General features: G+C 40.8%; 1 protein-coding gene across 1 annotated transcript; it reads right to left on the bottom strand.

The window, feature by feature from the left end:
- Positions 1-5,830: 5,830 nt before the first annotated feature.
- LOC104496816 (cytochrome b-c1 complex subunit 2, mitochondrial) lies at positions 5,831-16,557 on the bottom strand (the record flags this gene model as incomplete). The annotated part of the gene is made up of 13 exons (XM_010139983.1): positions 5,831-6,073; positions 6,856-7,009; positions 8,502-8,578; positions 9,129-9,209; positions 9,477-9,676; positions 10,558-10,653; positions 10,818-10,875; positions 11,300-11,397; positions 12,703-12,827; positions 13,904-13,960; positions 14,907-14,971; positions 16,189-16,338; positions 16,465-16,557. Coding segments are annotated over 13 exons (1,338 nt in total), but the record flags the coding sequence as incomplete, so codon positions are not given.
- Positions 16,558-17,719: the final 1,162 nt, after the last annotated feature.

The following is a 17,719-nucleotide window of genomic DNA, read 5'->3' as shown; positions in this document are numbered from 1 at the left end:
GAAAAACAGGGGAAGTGGCAGGACTGATTCACGGAGGCTCTTCCAGACGTTGACATGAAGTTGCTGTGTGTTTGGAAGAAAACCTGATTAACCTTTTCTAGAAAACTCGCCCGAATGCAGCGCTCTTGGACGCCACGCTTCTCCGCGCATCCAGCTGTACCGAAGCACGGCGGGGGCTGGGGCTGATAAATGAGCGAACAACGCACCACATGGGGGAAACCAGCCGGGCTTCGGGCACAGTAAGTGTGCCTTCGGTATTGTCATTCTGGCATGGGAATGCGGAGCTCGATTAGTCTGGCAGCCCCCGCGTCTGCAAGTACTTGAAAAATACCTAATCGCTTACATATTTTTTTTCCTCCTAGCAGCGAATCCCCGCCTGTTTTAACCGGAGCAGCATGACCGGTCTATACAGAACGTACCGGGAAGCCAAGCAGGCGACGGTCCGTGCTGTTGGTGTAAGTCTGTTCTGTGGCTGGGAGACTCTACAAACAAAACGGGTGTAACAGCACAGTGATCTGCAGTGTTTCGCAGCAATCAGCAGGACACACTATTTGGAGGAGAAAAGCAGTACTTAAGTTCTACTGAAATCATCTATTCTTGACAGATTTTCTTAAGGGCGGAGAAAATTGTAAGGTTTTTGCTGAAAACCTGCTTAAATTATTCCCTTTAAACAGGGAACAATTGGTGCATGGAAGAAATTGGGCAATTGATTTTTTTATTTAAAAGATTTTAAAAATTATATTGCACTAACAGTGGGAATCCAGAAGCCTTGAAAATAAGTTATTTCCGAGAATCATCTTCAACCATCCAATAAACTGGCTTTAAGTGGTATGTAAATAGCTTTTAATACAAGTATTATGTAAAACTCTGCCTCAAAATGAGTTTGTCTCCAAATAACTCAGCTTCATGGCAAAAGGAATAAAAGTAGGAGAGGTGGAGAGGGTACACAGAGGGAAGATCCAGTTTTTGTTGGCTTTTGGTATGCAGGCAAATACGAAGTCAGAAATAGTGACAGAATTCAGTCTGCATACCATGCGGAGTGTGTGGTCAGTTTTTTACTCTTTCTGGGGTTTATTAGGAGCTAAGTACACACCTAAGGAAGGTGAGAGGAGGGCACCAGCTATAGGTTCTCCAGAAGGTCTGGCGCCTCAGACAGAGCTGCTAACCTCCTGGCAGACTCTTCCTCCACCTGCCATCATGGAGCCATAGCACATTTCCAAGAGGCTCACCAAGGTCACACCTGCCATGGGGTTTTGGCTTTATGGAAAAAGCTCTTCCTCTGGACTCAGTGGAACATCATCGCTCTTCAGCAGCAGCTGGGGATGAAACTAGGAGTGAGTTTTCATCTCTTTTGGTCATTTCTTCCTCCGTTCATTTCCATCTCCTCGCTGCTGCCCCGGCACTACTCTTCCAATCCTGTATTTCAATATCTCAAACTTTTTAAGTTCTGGTACTGCCGGACAGCTTATCTTCACAGAGGCCCCAGTGCCCCACATTTTTTTAGTATCGAGAGGCATTCCTTCTCTTGGGGTTCAATATTTGGAACAGAGCTGTAGGCAGATGATAAGAGGATCAGCAGAAGAGGATCGGATGAGATCCTTAGAGAAAATCAGGACAGTGTTAGGGGAACTGTCACAGAAGTTGTGTCAAGTGTCTAAACTTTCCCTAGCACAGAACAAAGAGAAAATCTGCCTTCCTAGGAGTCTGTATAGACTGATACAGTAAAAAGACAAGAGTCTCATCTAGAAGTGTGAATCTTAGCATTCCTTCTAAATATTTTGTAGGCTTGGATTAGCCATAGCTTTCATGGTTTTAAATCTTTTTATGAGTAACTTTTTTAAAGTATTGCTCTTATGGCTTTTTGAGAGCAACTCATCAGGCAATGCCTACCTAGAGTAGCAATTAAGGAAGATGGACTTAACTGTACGGGCAATTAAGAATAGGAACAGCACTTGCCCAAACGTCTCCTTAAACCTTTTATTGAAGAATGGTATCACACTTTACAACTAGTAAAATTTTCCTCTCACTTTTCAAAGGGCAGTTGCCAGCACCAGAAAACATCTCTCAGCACACACCGACTGCAGTATTGAAGGCAAATATAAGACGGCTGAACAAGGACCAGGTCTCATAATCATACAGAAGGGACCATGTCTCCAGGTAACAAGCCTTGTTGAGAAAAGCCCTGCAGCTAACGATGGAAAGCTAGAACGAGGTAAAAGGAACCAGCAGTGATACTCAAATTTAATAGCATTGAAAACACTCTTGTTCTGCATTTATGCTTTGAGCCTGTCTCTGGTTTATTTACACTTACACAGATCAAAAGAAACTAAATTTAAAATTACAGAGAAAAGAAACTAGCACAAACAGTATAAAGCTCAGTGCCAGCATTCCATTGTAGTGAAATACCTGTGATCTTAAAATAGCTGATATGGGTGAGTGTTTCATAATCAGATCAAGATTTAAGTCTATATGCTGTTCTCCAGCAAAAACAGATTTCCTATTCATCAGCAGGTTTGTCCAAAAATAGTTTGACTATTACCTTTATATGGCAACTGAACTTGAATAATGTCAGTCTTTGTTCCGTGCATTATTGTTCCAGGTGATTTTACTCTACGAGTAGCACAGAGCTTCCCAAAGGCTTTAAATTAATTTGCCTTGTTGTTTGCTTTTTATTTCTCTTTATTAGACAAAATAGCTACGAAGTGGCCATGGACTAATCTCTGTGCTCTAACAAGCCATGCAGGCCTTGATTTGCTAACTGCTTTCAACCTGAAGTGTGGCATATCAGTACTAGCAGACTATTACTAGTTATTAAGGTTTCTCGTGGACCATGGGACCCCTGTATTAAGCTTGTAATTGAAAGCTCTGTAAATGTGACTGCTTCACATGGGTCCCTGGACCAATCACATTATACTCTTGAACTACAGTTTGGGGACAATAGTGTCCCTGTATTATTACCAAGTATTAAATTGTCTGTAACATAGAAATCTATAAAGCTAAGAAATCTATAAAGCTAAGTCATTTAGAAATTTACTGGCTGTACCGTGAAAATACCTATCTTTAAATTAGAACAATTTTCCCAGCATTACCTTTATAGTTTGGGCAGTCCTTTCTTCTCACACCTTTCAGAGACAAATAGAATTCCAAGCACGAGGAATAAAGGTCTACTTGTTTGATGAAATAAAAAACATTGACTGGAGGAATTAACCTCTTTTTAGAAAAGGCACTGCACTTTTGATATGAGCATAAACATCATCGAAAAAAATCCTATGCAGAAAACAGAAATGGATTTGTATTTGAACCAAGTTATTTAAAAAAATTATTATCTTAGGAGCTGATAGCTTTCATCTTTTCCCTGAAAAACTCCTGTGGTATACAAAAGCGTACACAATACTGATTTGCTTGTTGTTTTGGGTTTTTTTTACATCTGTAAGGTGAAAAATACAGAATCTTAATCACTGAAACTAAGTAATTCTGTTTGCGACACTTTGGAAAAGGCAAGTGCCAAAGGCATTTCCAGTAAAGGCTACCAGAACCAAGAGTCAAACTGTTTATGGCATGTGAGCTGTTTGATTTACTGCAGCAAGCATTGAACAGTTTCAAGGAGGCTGAGGACTGGTCACCAACACTGTCCTTCTGTAGCTGATCTGAGTTTCTGCAGCCAGAAGGAGCGATCTGAGCATGTTTCGTGGAGCACCTGGATCTAACTCAGCACATTCCACACACACAATGTAGGCAAACAGCTGAATTTGTTCAATTCCTGTTTTGAGTGAATTTATAAAAACTTTGTGTTTAAGACCAAAGCTGTAAAATTTTGGAAAAAAATAGTATTTTGTAGAAGCTCCCTCTCTTAATGATACCACAGGCAGCACTTATTTTGACATTAATACCAATGGGGCTTGAGAAAAATATGATGCACAAATGCACCGCTTAGGAGTTTTTCTTGCAGTGAATTAGGTTTTCTCTCTAAGGACTTTTTTTTTTTTCAGTTATTTGAGTATTATCTGTACAATTTCAAACTGGAACCTAAAAGAACAATTTTATTACTGCTTACAGCTTGAAAGAGCTGGTGCCATTCTGCTGACTGTAAGAGGGAGGAGGCAGAAATTAACGGAGGCAGTGGGAGGCACTAATATGTTAAAACCCTTAGACTCACCAAACTCGTATGTAGGTGGGCATGTCCTATTCTCCATTCCAGCAAGGAGAAACGGGGCTGCTCAGCACGAGTCTTCCCTCAAAATACCTTTGTAGTGCAAGAGGTTATCTCCATGTAAAACTTCAGCGGCCTCGGAAGGCTATCAATCACAAAACTGATAGGTGATCTGAAAAGCTGGGTGGTTCACGCTCTAAATGCTGGAGCAAAGGAGCAAAATTTTCTACATCTGCAGTTCAGAGATAGCTTTGACTTGCCATAACAGTGTTATCAGGACAGTATGGGCAGAAAAAACCAGAATTCTAAAAGAATCTATTAAAAGCTGAGGGTGCCTTGCAGCTATTTTAGAGTGTAAGTACATTTATGTCTATGCATTTTGAAACACAATTTGGGTGATTTATCTTTCTGTTTGAGGTTGAGAACTTACATAAAACTGTGGGTAAAATGTTTTCTATTGCCTTTTTTGGTATATGCTATCCTGGTACTTGTTCCAGAACTTCTTGTTTGCACCCTGGTAGAACCAGTATCTTGTAACAAGCTAGTGGAGAGAGGGTGTGATGGAGTAGAAGGAGTAGTTAGTGGAAAAAGTGAAGGAAAAAATGATAGTAGTTCAGCTAAACAGTTTTAAAGCCTGTAGATTTTTGCTACAGGCATTTTTAACCCAAAAGGGTTAAGAAGAAAAGAGAACAGATGGGGAGAGGGTCCTTGCTCTGCCTAATATGGCAGCAGACACCCGTCCTGCGTGTTGAAATCCCCTGTGCCCTTCTGTTGCAGTTCAGCACACAATGTTTACGGATACTGCTCCTCTCTGCAACTGTTTCTGCCAGGCTGCTGCGGGAGCTGTAGTCTGCTGCAGATTGGTTCCGCTTGCCTTTTAGAGTCTCCGAAGTTACAGGTTTACACAGTAATTGCAACTCCCCTCCACCCCTAGAAGCCCATCTTCTTATACCCCAAGGTATATACAGGTGCTGGGGCTTCCCCACTCTGCTTTTTGCAGAACTGCAGCTCGGTGCTTTCCACTGGCAGCGGGTAGCAAGAACATTATTTGCAGCCGTATCCCTTCAAACAAACAAACACAAAAACTATCCCACCGCTTTCTGCTGGAAAGATAGATTCTGCACCTCCTACTCCCCGCTGGCCTTGCCTGACATCGTCTTGCGATGTGCCCATGCCTTGGTTGTTTTCAGAGCGGAGAGACAGGCACCAGCCACTGCGGAGAGTCAAACCTGGAAGCCTCCAGGGGCCCAGACACACGTAGTGTGACTTGGCTGTGTTGCAGAGTCCTCGGCATCCACCTAGGTCAACTGAGCCACTGTGGAGGAAGGGGTGCGCTTGGCTGCATACCACTACAACAGCAAGGGGACATACAAGGGTATGCTGCAAGCTCTAAGGAGGTCTGATATATTAATCTTTGTTTGAAGGTAAGTTCTTCATTTACTTGATACAAGGATGGTGGAGACAGTTTATCAAGAACTTTTCCTGAGCATACAAGAATACACGGACAGCTAGTGGCAATTACGCTATTTGTCTGCATCACAATCACCATTTTAATCTATTTTTTAAATTGACTAAAAATCACCTATTTTTCTCACTGTAGTTTTACCATCAGTGTACAGAAATGGACTTACCGGCATTTTAGATACCATTTTCAGTGGAAAAAAACTCAACACAAAATACATGAACTCAGCACTTTATTTGAAGAGTGCAAGCCCACAATTACTCCAGATTAATTTTCTGAAAGAACTGAATTCATAAATAACAAGTTAGCAGTAATTCATTTAGAACATCGGTGACTTAGCGCTCAGGTCCATCTTGAATTGCCTCCCAGTTTTGTTTTTATAACTCATCAAGAAAAGGAGTATTTCCCAAATCCCCACTAGCTGCCATTGATTTCTTCCCACTGACGAACTTCTTTGCAGCCTGAAAATAAATCAGATAGATGGATATAAGGAAATATTCACTAGAGCGAAGTTTATCTTGCTGGTCATAGCCTCAGCTTCAAGTTATTAAAGAACAAATCCCAACACTACGACAGTACTATCAAGTAAACCATCTTCCTTTTGCTGTCTAAACTGACTTGCTTCTGATCCAGCTCCTCGTTACTTTAAATCTGAACAGGGATGGCAGAATGACAGCTGGGTATAAAAGGCAGAAACTCTTCGAAAATAGTTATTCCTAGAATAATTATTGCACCACAAGATACAGCGGATCTCTCCTTACTACTAAATCTGTTGCTAGTTGCTACTGCAACACAAATTAGTGATGACTGTGAAAAAATGTTTTCTATCTTATGATTTCTCTTCCTGAAGGATTTCTTTATCAAGTTTGCTTCATACCAAATAATCTAGAACTCAGGAATCCTAAAAGCCCTGACACACAAGTGCCTGCACTGGAACCAATACCAAGTTTTCCATGGCTACTAGTTGGCAGTTTTGGTATATTTAAGTGAAGCAGACGAGAATTTCACATACTCCCAGCTACATTAGGTCTACAGTCTACTGGATTAAATAGGTCTTCTGTTACTGAAGTGAGTTAAGACATGAAAAGATAGCCAGCTGGGATTTGTAAATTGGTTGTTTTGGGTTTTTTTAAAGACAGCATATATGTGTGTTTATAAACACTCACAAATGAACACCAGTTTTGTATTAATAAAAATGTACACAGTGATTAAGGAACACCTGTAGATGCTGACACATACTTACATTCACAACATCAGCAGTGGCTACAGAGTCGATTTTTTGAGCAACAGCAGATGGTGATGTGTGTGTGCCAGAAATCAATGACTCTGAGCCAATTTCATTCAGCAGCCCTTCTGCAGTCTCCACTGACATCAAATAGGTGGCTTTCAGCTTGTTTCTGCCATCAAACAAAGCATCAAGGATGAGTGAGCGAGTAAATCCTGTTATTACCTTTCCCACTGCCTCCGTAAATACAATGAGGTTTTGGTGCTTAAGTTTTCAAGATTCCTTTCCAATTTGAAAGGTTTCCTTTTCACATATGGAGGGTTCTGTCGTCAAGAAAGAGGCACCACAAATAGTCCCAGCATGAAAATGACAAGGTGACATTCCTACTGCCTTGGAATGATCAGTCATCCCACACAGTCAGAAGATCTCTAGCTCAGAATTTGTTTCTGTTTGACATGACTAATGCAGGTACCCCAGGAATTAGACAAACTAATCTATCCTCAGTTTAAAACTGGTTCCAGTTTTTCATCAGGAACGGTCTGCAAAACAATTTTGTTGTAAGTGACGAAGCAGCAATGAACGGGAAAGCTTCAGCTCTCTGTGCAATAGTTCCATGTTCTATTAAAAGACAGCAAGTTACACTGTTTTTTCTGTTTCATGCAGTCTCACTGCTATGGAAATATATATAGAAAATATGTGAAGCCATTCCAGAAGGGAAACTGTAGAAAACAAAAAGCCACAGCACTGTGTGTAACTCCCTTACGCTAGGCAGCTTCATTACAAAAAAACCTAAACAACAAAACCCGCTACAAACCAAATCAAAACAATTTCCCAACACACAAAATTCATAATGCCAAATAGAAAGGTCCAGAATTCACCATTTCTACGAGTGACTAAGGCACAACCAATCACGTCTAGGTTATTATGGTTTGTGTCATCAAGCTTTATGTGGAGTCTTGTAAGTATTTTATATATGCAACAGACAATGTTTTAATTTTTAATTCACTTGAGTGAATCTGTACTGTATTGTCGTATTGCAGAACTACCGTTTTAGAGGCTCAGAGCAATTTAACACTCCTTGGAGATCACGAACCAACTAATGTGCACGATGCTCTATACGTTAGAAACTCTAAAACTTTGTTGGTATTACAGCATCCTTAATAGTAATTTCCCCCCATCTCAGATATGCCGAGGGGCACGTATTTTGAGCACTGATGTAACATCATTAACCGAGTGCTTCACAACTGCAGACCCTCATTACTGCTATTCTTTGGAAGTGCAGAAGATTGCTTCACCTAATTGTTCTGGGAATTGTTGTGGTGCGACTGTAAAGGGAATTAACTAAATAATGCAATTTAGGATACTAATTTAAATACATCTTCATACTACAGAGTATGATTAAAATGACAGCATCTGCTGATACTTGCTGATTTTTTTACAATGAAACAGTTTTCAGAAAACATTAACACTTACCTAACAAGGGTTTTTTTTAGGAAACAGCACTAGCACTTCAGCTTTAGCGCAGAGAAGTGAGCAGCTCCCCTCAAATAATTACAGGACAATGATAAGCTCTGCAGGACAGAATAGTCTCAAGTGTCTGGCAAGTAGCTACATGTTAAGAAACTTCTCTTTACAACACACAAGACAGTTCTTTACACACTTACTTTGCCTTTGTGACATCATCATCAGTGATGCTGCCCTGAGCAACTGCCTTTATCTGGTTCAAAGCAGCTTTAATGACCTAAGGAAAATAAAATAATTTAAGACTTCTTCTCACATTAAATTTCAGTATGTTATTTCTATTATCTGACATCTTAGAAAGCTGAGGGAATAGCAGCTGACAATGTCTGGATTGTCTGCCTGAACTCAGTTCTGAACAGCATTATAACAAAACTAAAACCACTATAATAAATGCCCACGTGAGACACAAAACCAGTGTGGATTTAAACTGCAACACCACGTTAATCTGTACGGTCTCGGCATTTTTCATGAGAATACTCAGTTCTGCCAGATTCAAGATCCAGCACGTTCCTCATGATGTACCTAGGCTTACGCGTGTAAACCAGCAATTCAAGGTATTTTAGAGGTCTAGTTCATCCTAGGTGTTTGTACTTCCCAGAAAGCAAGTCTCATTCCCAGCGTACAGAGCAAAGTCGTCACTGGACACACAGCACCCTTATCAAAGAAACCAGAGGAACTGACTTTTTTTAGATGTATCAGTCACTATCTCAAACCAAAACACTAGTTGGAGGGTTATGTTATTAATACTTAAATTCTAATCAGCAACTCACCTCTCCAGCATTTGGAGCCTGGGATATGGTATAAATCCCAAAGAGCCCAGAATCAGAGTAATTAACATTAAATGCAGTAGCCTGCAAAACAAACATTATCATCAACGGTTTCAAGTATCAGAACAATTCAGCATCAAGCACAGGAAAATAATTACTATTAGGATCTAAAATACTGTAACTCAGGAAGCTAAATTCCATCTGTGCAGAGGAAAGATCAGACTGGAAGGCCTTCTCTGAAATACTGCGCAGGAATGAACTAATCAAGATTCTAGCTGGAAGTGGTAACCTCTCAAAGGACAATACACATTTTACTTAAAATATCAGAGTACAGTAACTCTTTGAGCTTACATCAAATGGCTGGGTAGTTGCTTTAGCAATTCCCTGGGACAATTTGCTGGTAGCATTGCTCCCCCTCTTGATCAGGGGTCCAGCACCTAAAACATGCTGAAGGACACTGAAGGCATTTGCTTCTGCACTCCCAGCAGCAGCTCCTTCTGTTACAATAGCAGCATGGACAAGGCTATCACCATTCTGTTCCCTGATTTCTCCTAAAAATACAACAGAATAAAAGGAAATGCAGCATTCAGTTACAAACTACTGTACGATCAGAGAAAGGAAAGGAAGCATTTCTAGCCAGGAGCTGGTTTCACGAGAGAGAAGCCAGGGCGTGAAGTTACTGCACGTCCACTCAAAAAGACAGCAAGAAGCGGGTAGTAGGCTGTGGGTCATTTTGAAAAGTCATTTACGTTCAAAAACTTTCTTGCAAGCACAAACCAAGTACTTTACTAAACCTTATTTGAACCTGGTCTTAAGCCATACATAGTATGAGATGGTAAAACTCAGTGAGTCTCCACATAACAAAGATCCAGAAAAGTCGCGTATCTTCTGTTCATAATAGTATTTATCTTGTTTTGTAGAAACTGAAGTTATTCCACTCAAATACTAAATGTTGGAAACTTTATTTTCTGCCCATCTCTTTACAGAGTGATCCGATGCTCCAGCTACAGAATAGCTATTGGTATTAGTACAAGTCACTGCTCTGAAAGAGCTAAGCACTGCTCTGTCTTTTACGAAAGACACTCTAACAGATCTTCCCTAAAAAGAAAGCCTATCACTACTTCTACATGGTCCTTAATCTACTCTTAAGAGAATCTTCCAAAAAATGACAAGAGAAACCATATGCCAGCTTGTTTTTCACTTTATGGAGTAAATGATCTTGTTGAAGATCCAGGTTCAGTTTTATCCCAGAACTTTCCATGGTGGGGAATGATCCTCTGCTTATTTAGATGAGAGATGCCTCTGAACTGCCACTTCCCATGTACAGCATTTAGTACAACTATATAGTTTTCAGCTACAACTTTGAATACTGCTACATTTATAACACACAGAAAAACCAGTCATTTGGGACAGAAACAAGAAACACACTCACCCCCTCGATAGACAGCCTTTGCACTGGAAATACCAGCTCCACTCCGGATATTTAGAAAGTGCTCTGCAATTTGCTTTAACTCAGAGTGCTTTACACCTGCAATACAATAATTATTCCAAGTAATGAAGGGGCACTAAAAAGCTACAGCAGCACATTAAAGTGTTTTAAGTGTACCATAACATTTTGCTTCCGCAGAGAACTCAAATTTCTACAGCAGTTTTCCCTTACGAATTGCAGTGTCCATTAAAGAACATACATACCTATTCCTACAAGAGCCATTCTTGCACTTGTGAAATTGTTCTGTACAAAATGGTGAAGCTGCAACAATAAATTAACATTTTAGGGTATTTTCTATAAAGAACTAAAATGGCAAATATGTTTCAGTGATCAGCCTTACACTTCTTAAAGCAGCAAATTCCAATACTTCCAAAAGGAACTATAGCATTTTATGCATTCTCCAGTGACAACTACAAAACCTTTTACACGAGAACACACTGTGGGTTTTGTTGACAGCTTTCCTATCAACAGGAAGCCACTGACGTTAACCACGTCTCTAAATGCGAACGTGAGTTCTGCACCCAACACTAAAAGCTGCCTGGAAATAAATTATTTAAACACTAGGCCAATACGATGGTAAATACTGTCTGTATATTTAGTATAGTCTGTATATTTAGTTTTCTCTCTCACCCATCCTTGATAAAGAAACGGAAACAGCTTTGTAACACAACCCAAAGAATCCTACCTGCTCAGAAGTAATTTTTCCAATTGTGTAATCTGGACAATACAAGGGGTTTGCCAGAGCATTCTTGTAAGCTGCAGCATGCAAGTTTTCCAGCACTCCTAAGAGGAACAAAGTTGTGTGATGATGATTAATGTAAGAGCCACTTTTAATGAAGATTATGAATGAAAATGAACGTTATCCCAGTGAAACTGAGCTGTGGTCCACTTTAAGAACCACAAGATCTGCAAAAGCAGGTCTGAATAATCCAATACACATGGAAGTTTCATCCAAACTCTTGAACAATAGAATCTGGTCTGAGGGCCTCTACACTTTTGTAACTTATTAACAACAACAATAAAAATCTAATAACTTGCATATGCTCAACACTTTTTGAAATCAACAGCAAGCTATAAACACAATCAGTGTTTGGGGGAGGGGGAGCAGTTGAAAGCAACAACAAACCCCAACATCCTTTCAATTAGGTTCAGAAGCATTATCATCTTGACTGTAAGCATCCTTTGTTCTCGAGCTTGAGAAAACCAGGCTGTTTATAATACTATTTGTAGCTTTGTGTGTGTCTTATCTATCTCCCTATTCAGATGAAGGATGCCAGTGTCTTCAATTCCCTTCTCATTAGTTTCTTCTTAACAGTATTCTACTCAATCATGTTTGATACTCTCAATACCAAGGATGACAATCCTTCCTTCATAGTTCTGATTCTGAACGTAACTGTAACTGAAAATACTAAATTACTGTAAAATCAGCCTGTAGTTGATATAAATTTAAAACCAAAGATTGTTCTTGATTCTGATTTAAAAAAACAGTAGCACTTCAATAAGCCAGAGATTTTGCAAAGCCCAACATTATGTTGTCACCTTCAATGGGTTATGAAGGCGGGCACGCTTTGCAGGGTAGTACGAACCTAAATGTATAAACCTGAAACTGCAATCCATTTTAGTGTATTGAACAAACATATTGTTTCTGTACCAAAATAACCATACAAATCCCAGAAGTCTTTTGGAGAATACTGTTTCCACATCAATGAGTAATACCTAAATATTGTTTTAGAATACAAGCTGCTGCAAATATATTGTGAGCAACAGTCGTGACTTGCACGTTCTTTGGTTGTACTTCAAAAAACTTAAAAAGGTAAATGGGAGCTGTTGGGGAGAATGGTGTAAGCTATCTTCAGCATGTGACTCACTAAACACTGTTATGCACAGCCTGGAAAAACTTGTGGATTTATTAAAAAAGAAAAAAAGTTCTGTAACAACAGAAAGATCCTACCTATCAACAGGAAAAACCTGAAAAATGGAATGGTCATGTGACAAGAGCAGAAGGGAAACTGTATTTTTTTTTCCATAGTTTTAAATTTAAAACAAACTCCCATGAAGCAAATGCGGTGGATCACAAAATATACTTACCGACTTGAGGATTCTGAAATGCGATTGCTTTGTCAACTTTTAATCGTGGCTGAAGATCAGCCACTTCCCACGGTCTGAACTCTGGTGCTGTGGTGACATTAAGAAGGTACTCCATTACTGTGTCACTGGATAAAAAAAGTTACAAAGGCATTAAACACAACACAAGTATCACTTTTTTAACCTGAAAACAATCCACGGAATCATTTTGGTTGGCAGAGACCTTTAGGATCATCAAGTCCAACCATTAACCCAGCATTGCAGGTCACCACTAAGCCACGTCCCTAAGCACCACATCTACATGTCTTTTTAAATACCTCCAGGGATGGGGACTCGACCAGTTCCCTGGGCAGCCTGTTTCTATGCTTCACAACCCTTTCTGTAATGAAGTTTTTCCTAATATCCAGCCTAAACCTCCTCTGGTGCAACCTGAGGCTGTTCCCTCTCATCCCATTGCTTGTTTCTTGGGAGAACAGACCAATCTCCACCTCACTACAACCTCCTTTCAGGTAGTTGTAGGCAGTGACAAGGTCTCCCCTCAGCCTCCTTTTCTCCAGGCTAAACAACCCCAGTTCCCTCAGCCACTCCTCACAGGACTTGTGCTCTAGACCCTTCACCAGCTCACTGCCCTTCTTTGGACTCTCTCCAGCACCTCAATGTCCTTCTTGGAGTGGGAGCCCAAAACTGAACCCAGGATTCGAGGTGTGGCCTCACCAGTGCCCCAGTACAGGGGAACAATCCGTGCCCTGGTTGGGCTGACCACACTGTTGCTGATACAGGCCAGGAGGCTGCTGGCCTTCTTGGCCACCTGGGCACACTGCTGGCTCACATTCAGCCGGCTGTCAACCAACACCCTCAGCTCCTTTTCCCTGGACAGTTTCCAACCACTCTTCCCCAAGCCTGCAGCTCTGCAGGGAATTTTTGTGAGCCAAGGCAGGACCGAGCACTAATCTGTAACTAAAACCAACAGAAAGTATCACTGGAGCCAGAGCAGTGACTAGCAGTCCCCTACAAAGGAGGAGAATTCAGTTTTGTAGCATCTGTATGGCCAGTAACGTGATACAGAAGCGGAATATTAATACAGTAATTTACTGATGTGTTACAAAGACATGAAAATAGCTATTATTCCTACCCTGTACAATGATAATACAGAGCAGTTTGTAAAAATGCAGTAATTCGGTTTACAGCATAACTAGATACCTACACATAGTCACGCAGGCATTCAACGGAGTACGTCATTTTCTCTCTCGTTGAGTACACACTAAAAGAGAAAAAATACAAAATCCCTTTCAGCAGAGAACTTAGAATTGGGTTTTTACACGTATTTCCCACTGATTGAATTCGTCAGCAAGATACTGATGAGAGTATCTAGTTAACCTTAAATCTGCTTGAGATGACTGATAATGCACACAGCAGAAACAGACATAACCAAACCTCCTAAGTATGCAAGACGTAACAAGTGTCTTGCGACCATAAGAATTTAAGATACCATGATAACTCAAGGTAAAACAACAAATAAGGCTGAACTGCAAAATGGCAAGAAAAATGTGTATATGTGTTAAACAAGGCAATTTAGAAATTATTCTCTTCAGGCAGAAAACAGAGTTGGTCTTTCCCACTTGCTTCAACACACTGGGGATTAACAGGAAGAAAAAAGGGTAGATTCTCAAGTGACATAGGACACCGCTTCTAACCAAATTCTATATGAAACATCTTACTGGATGATTTCGAGGTACACTGCAAGAAAGCAGGCACAGTGAGATCCCTCTTTTATTTCTCTTAGACTTGTTTTCTAGGCTTTAAACTCTCAAATCACAGAAGCCAACATCTGTCTGAGTTGTTCCCAAAACTGCAGTATGATCAGCTGTATCTATTCACAAAAGATGGAGAAAAAAAAAATATCTACAGACTCCCAAAAGTTTAATCTCAAAGCTTCAACACCCAGAAAGAACAGTAAGCTTTCTGGGAAAATTGTGTTTCTTTCAGACACATATTTATATTTTGTTAAGTGAAAGTGCAAATCATGGGTGCACTCTTGAACCTTAATAGCCAACAGGTACAAAAGACGCTGTCAATGTTCACCATTCAAGTACTGCTGCCACACTGCCTACATACTGTTATACTTTATTGTTTCAAGTTTCCTTTAGTCATTCGGCTTGTTTGTATCTTATTAATCTTACAGATTATCTTTATAGGTATTTACAAACCTAAGGCTACCCCCAACAGCTTCAATGCCGCGAGTAATCCGGAAGGAAGATGCTCCTTTAGTAGTCTATCAGAAAAAAAAAAAAGAAAAAAGAGCAACTTAAAATTCTAGCTATTTCAAGGGCAGATTTGCCTGAGGTTGTTCAGTGCTTGGACAAAGCTGAAACTGAATCTGTTTATTCATTTATACACAAACTATTTTGACCAGTTGAGCCAGCTGAGTGCATCCCTACTCTCAATCATTTCTATCATCCTCTCTGATTTTCCACTGTAATTCCTCATGTATTTGCCCCCCAGCCCCATTCTAGAATGACCCAGGTTTGCCTGAACACTTAATAGGATTCTTTAAATTCAGTAAGCTTGACAAAACCGCATACTGTTACACTCATGGCTGGCTGGGGAAAGTAACTCTGGGCAACAGCTGGGAAGGAGCTAATAAGCACTGGGATGTTTGGTTTGGTTTTTTTCTGCCTGGAACTGATGTGGATTGAACCCACAGAACCGCAGTCAAAGCCACATCAGTTGCGCTGCATGGCTCTAGCGGTCACAGCCTGGCTGCTGCGAGAGACAGGCCGTGTTTACCTCTGCAGCCACAGCCAGACACCAGCCGAGATAAACAGGAGCGAGGGGAATGGCCACCGTGGGTCAGGCCCACGGGACGTCCAGTCCAGTGTTCTGTACCGGACAGTGGCGGCAGAAGCGGCTGTTTAGACAGAACACCCCACAACCCGTTCAGGGGTACTCAGGCAGCACCTACAGGAGTTCCTCCTTTCAGCAGCTGTTTAAGGAGCTGCTAGCAATGAATTTGACTGATTCCTTTTTGAACCTACTGATATGTATCTGCCCCCACAGCATCTTGCATAACTGAAGCTAGACATGAAACAGGAAGGGAAAACAAGCAGCTTAAAATATCTTGTTGGCAGTAGTAAGAAAAACTATTCAGAAACATTCCACGCACATGCGTCTATCAGTCACCCAAATTAACTTTTACTGCAGCTTAAGTAACATGAGTTACGTGCATAGTTTGATATATATATTTTTTATATGTATATAGTTTAAGACACTACTGGAGAGCATAACTCTAAATAAGTATTGCTGCCTGCCTCCCAGGAAGTAATGACGTTTCTCCTGCACTTGAACCAGCCATCCAAGAATCAATGTACGCTGTTTCCCACTTTATAAAATCACTTACATGAAATTTTATCACATAACTTCTTTTTGCGATCACAAACCTTCCACCATTTAATCTATTGCTAACACAATAATGAGAGAATAAACACCTACCAAATTAGATGCAAGACGAAGTAAGTGAGCAGTTCCCAAGTTACTAGCGGTTTCGTATCTGCTGCCCGCTTTAATAAACACACCAATCCTTGAAGCTGGAGAGAAGTTTTCCAGAGACGCAATAATTAAGCCATTTGGCAATTTTGTGATCTGTATTAAAAAGAAAACAATTGGTTTAAGTCATCCACTGGAAGTACTGTTATAGTTCTGCTCCAACTGAGTTTTACAAATATAAATGAAGAGGAGAAAGAAAAAAATACCAGTATTCATACAGACCTCAAGATCCTCAGACTCTGGAGATAATTTCACTCTTTCTGCAGTTGCTGAAGCTGCAACTTTAGGAGCTACTTTAAGTGAGTAAAGTCTCTTCTAGAGGAGAAAGCATAAGAGAATGGATTTCCTGAATTATTTCAACATGTTCCACTACATACTGAAAAAGCAACTCATTTTAAAGTAGAAATACAATGAATGACTTCAAGCCCCAGAGTAAAGAAGTGATTCTCTTGTAATTCCTCTGATCTTTTTTTACATCACTGTTGAAACCTGTGCAACGACTTACACCAGGTCTCCAGAAGGTCAAAAAATAGCACTGTAAGAAAGCTTTTTCTTTTGTCTCTTTGCTGTCGTGCAGTGGGAATCTCTGCCGGTGTAGTCTGTACCATCACTCTATAGTCATCAACTGAACCAACCGCTACAACAATTCACATAGGCAAAACACAATTTTGGAGATAACTTTCTAATTTATTAGGTGTAGCCAGTTCAAATCCCACAGAGTGACCTCAGAACACCAACCCATCGATACTGACTGCTGCACGTGCATGCAAGTCCCCAAACTGCAGAGTGAGAACCAGAAGGAGGCCTTCACACCACAGAGGGGACCATCGCAGAGCCTCCCGTCAGCAGCTGGCAACACAAACGACAAGACTATCGATTTCAAATCTGAAATGCTGTTCCCTTCCACCCTTCCTAGAAGTATCTTATACTTGGAAAATAAATGTTTGTATTACTCTTCACATTAAAAAATTCCCATATATCAAACTAAAAACTGAGCACAGGAGCTCTGCTGCACTCAGTTGTGGGGATATCAATGACTAACTCCCCTTCCTTCGCTGCTGACTCTGTTCAACGTATTTTGAGCCTAGTCAAAACTCCTTTCTTCACCCCCCCAGATTCGTTAGGACACCTAATTTTAACCTCTAGGCCTATGTAGTTGTGAATTACTAGTGCATGTCTAAAAGCGCCTCGTAAACATACTGCGACTCGCAAGTCATTTGCCGTCCTACTCAAGACAGCATTTCCAGCAGAGAACTAACACCAGTTACATTCTAGGCGTCCACCTAGAATTTCAACAAGATTTTCCGCAGCAGAACCAGCCCCACGCCTCCGCGACAAGCTGAGCCCCGCTGCCAAGGGCTCCGCTTTGCCACAAGCAGCTGAAGCTTCCCCGGCGAGAAAGGATCCCCTCGGAGACCCCTCCTCCTCTCCTGGGCCGTACGGGCAGCGCTGCCTCCTCGGCCGCTCCCAGGAAAGG

Source organism: Buceros rhinoceros, unplaced genomic scaffold (assembly GCF_000710305.1).
Source record: "Buceros rhinoceros silvestris isolate BGI_N320 unplaced genomic scaffold, ASM71030v1 scaffold39487, whole genome shotgun sequence".
Lineage (NCBI taxonomy): Eukaryota > Metazoa > Chordata > Aves > Bucerotiformes > Bucerotidae > Buceros > Buceros rhinoceros.
Note: the sequence above shows the minus strand (reverse complement) of the source record. Positions and strands in the feature narration are given on the sequence as shown.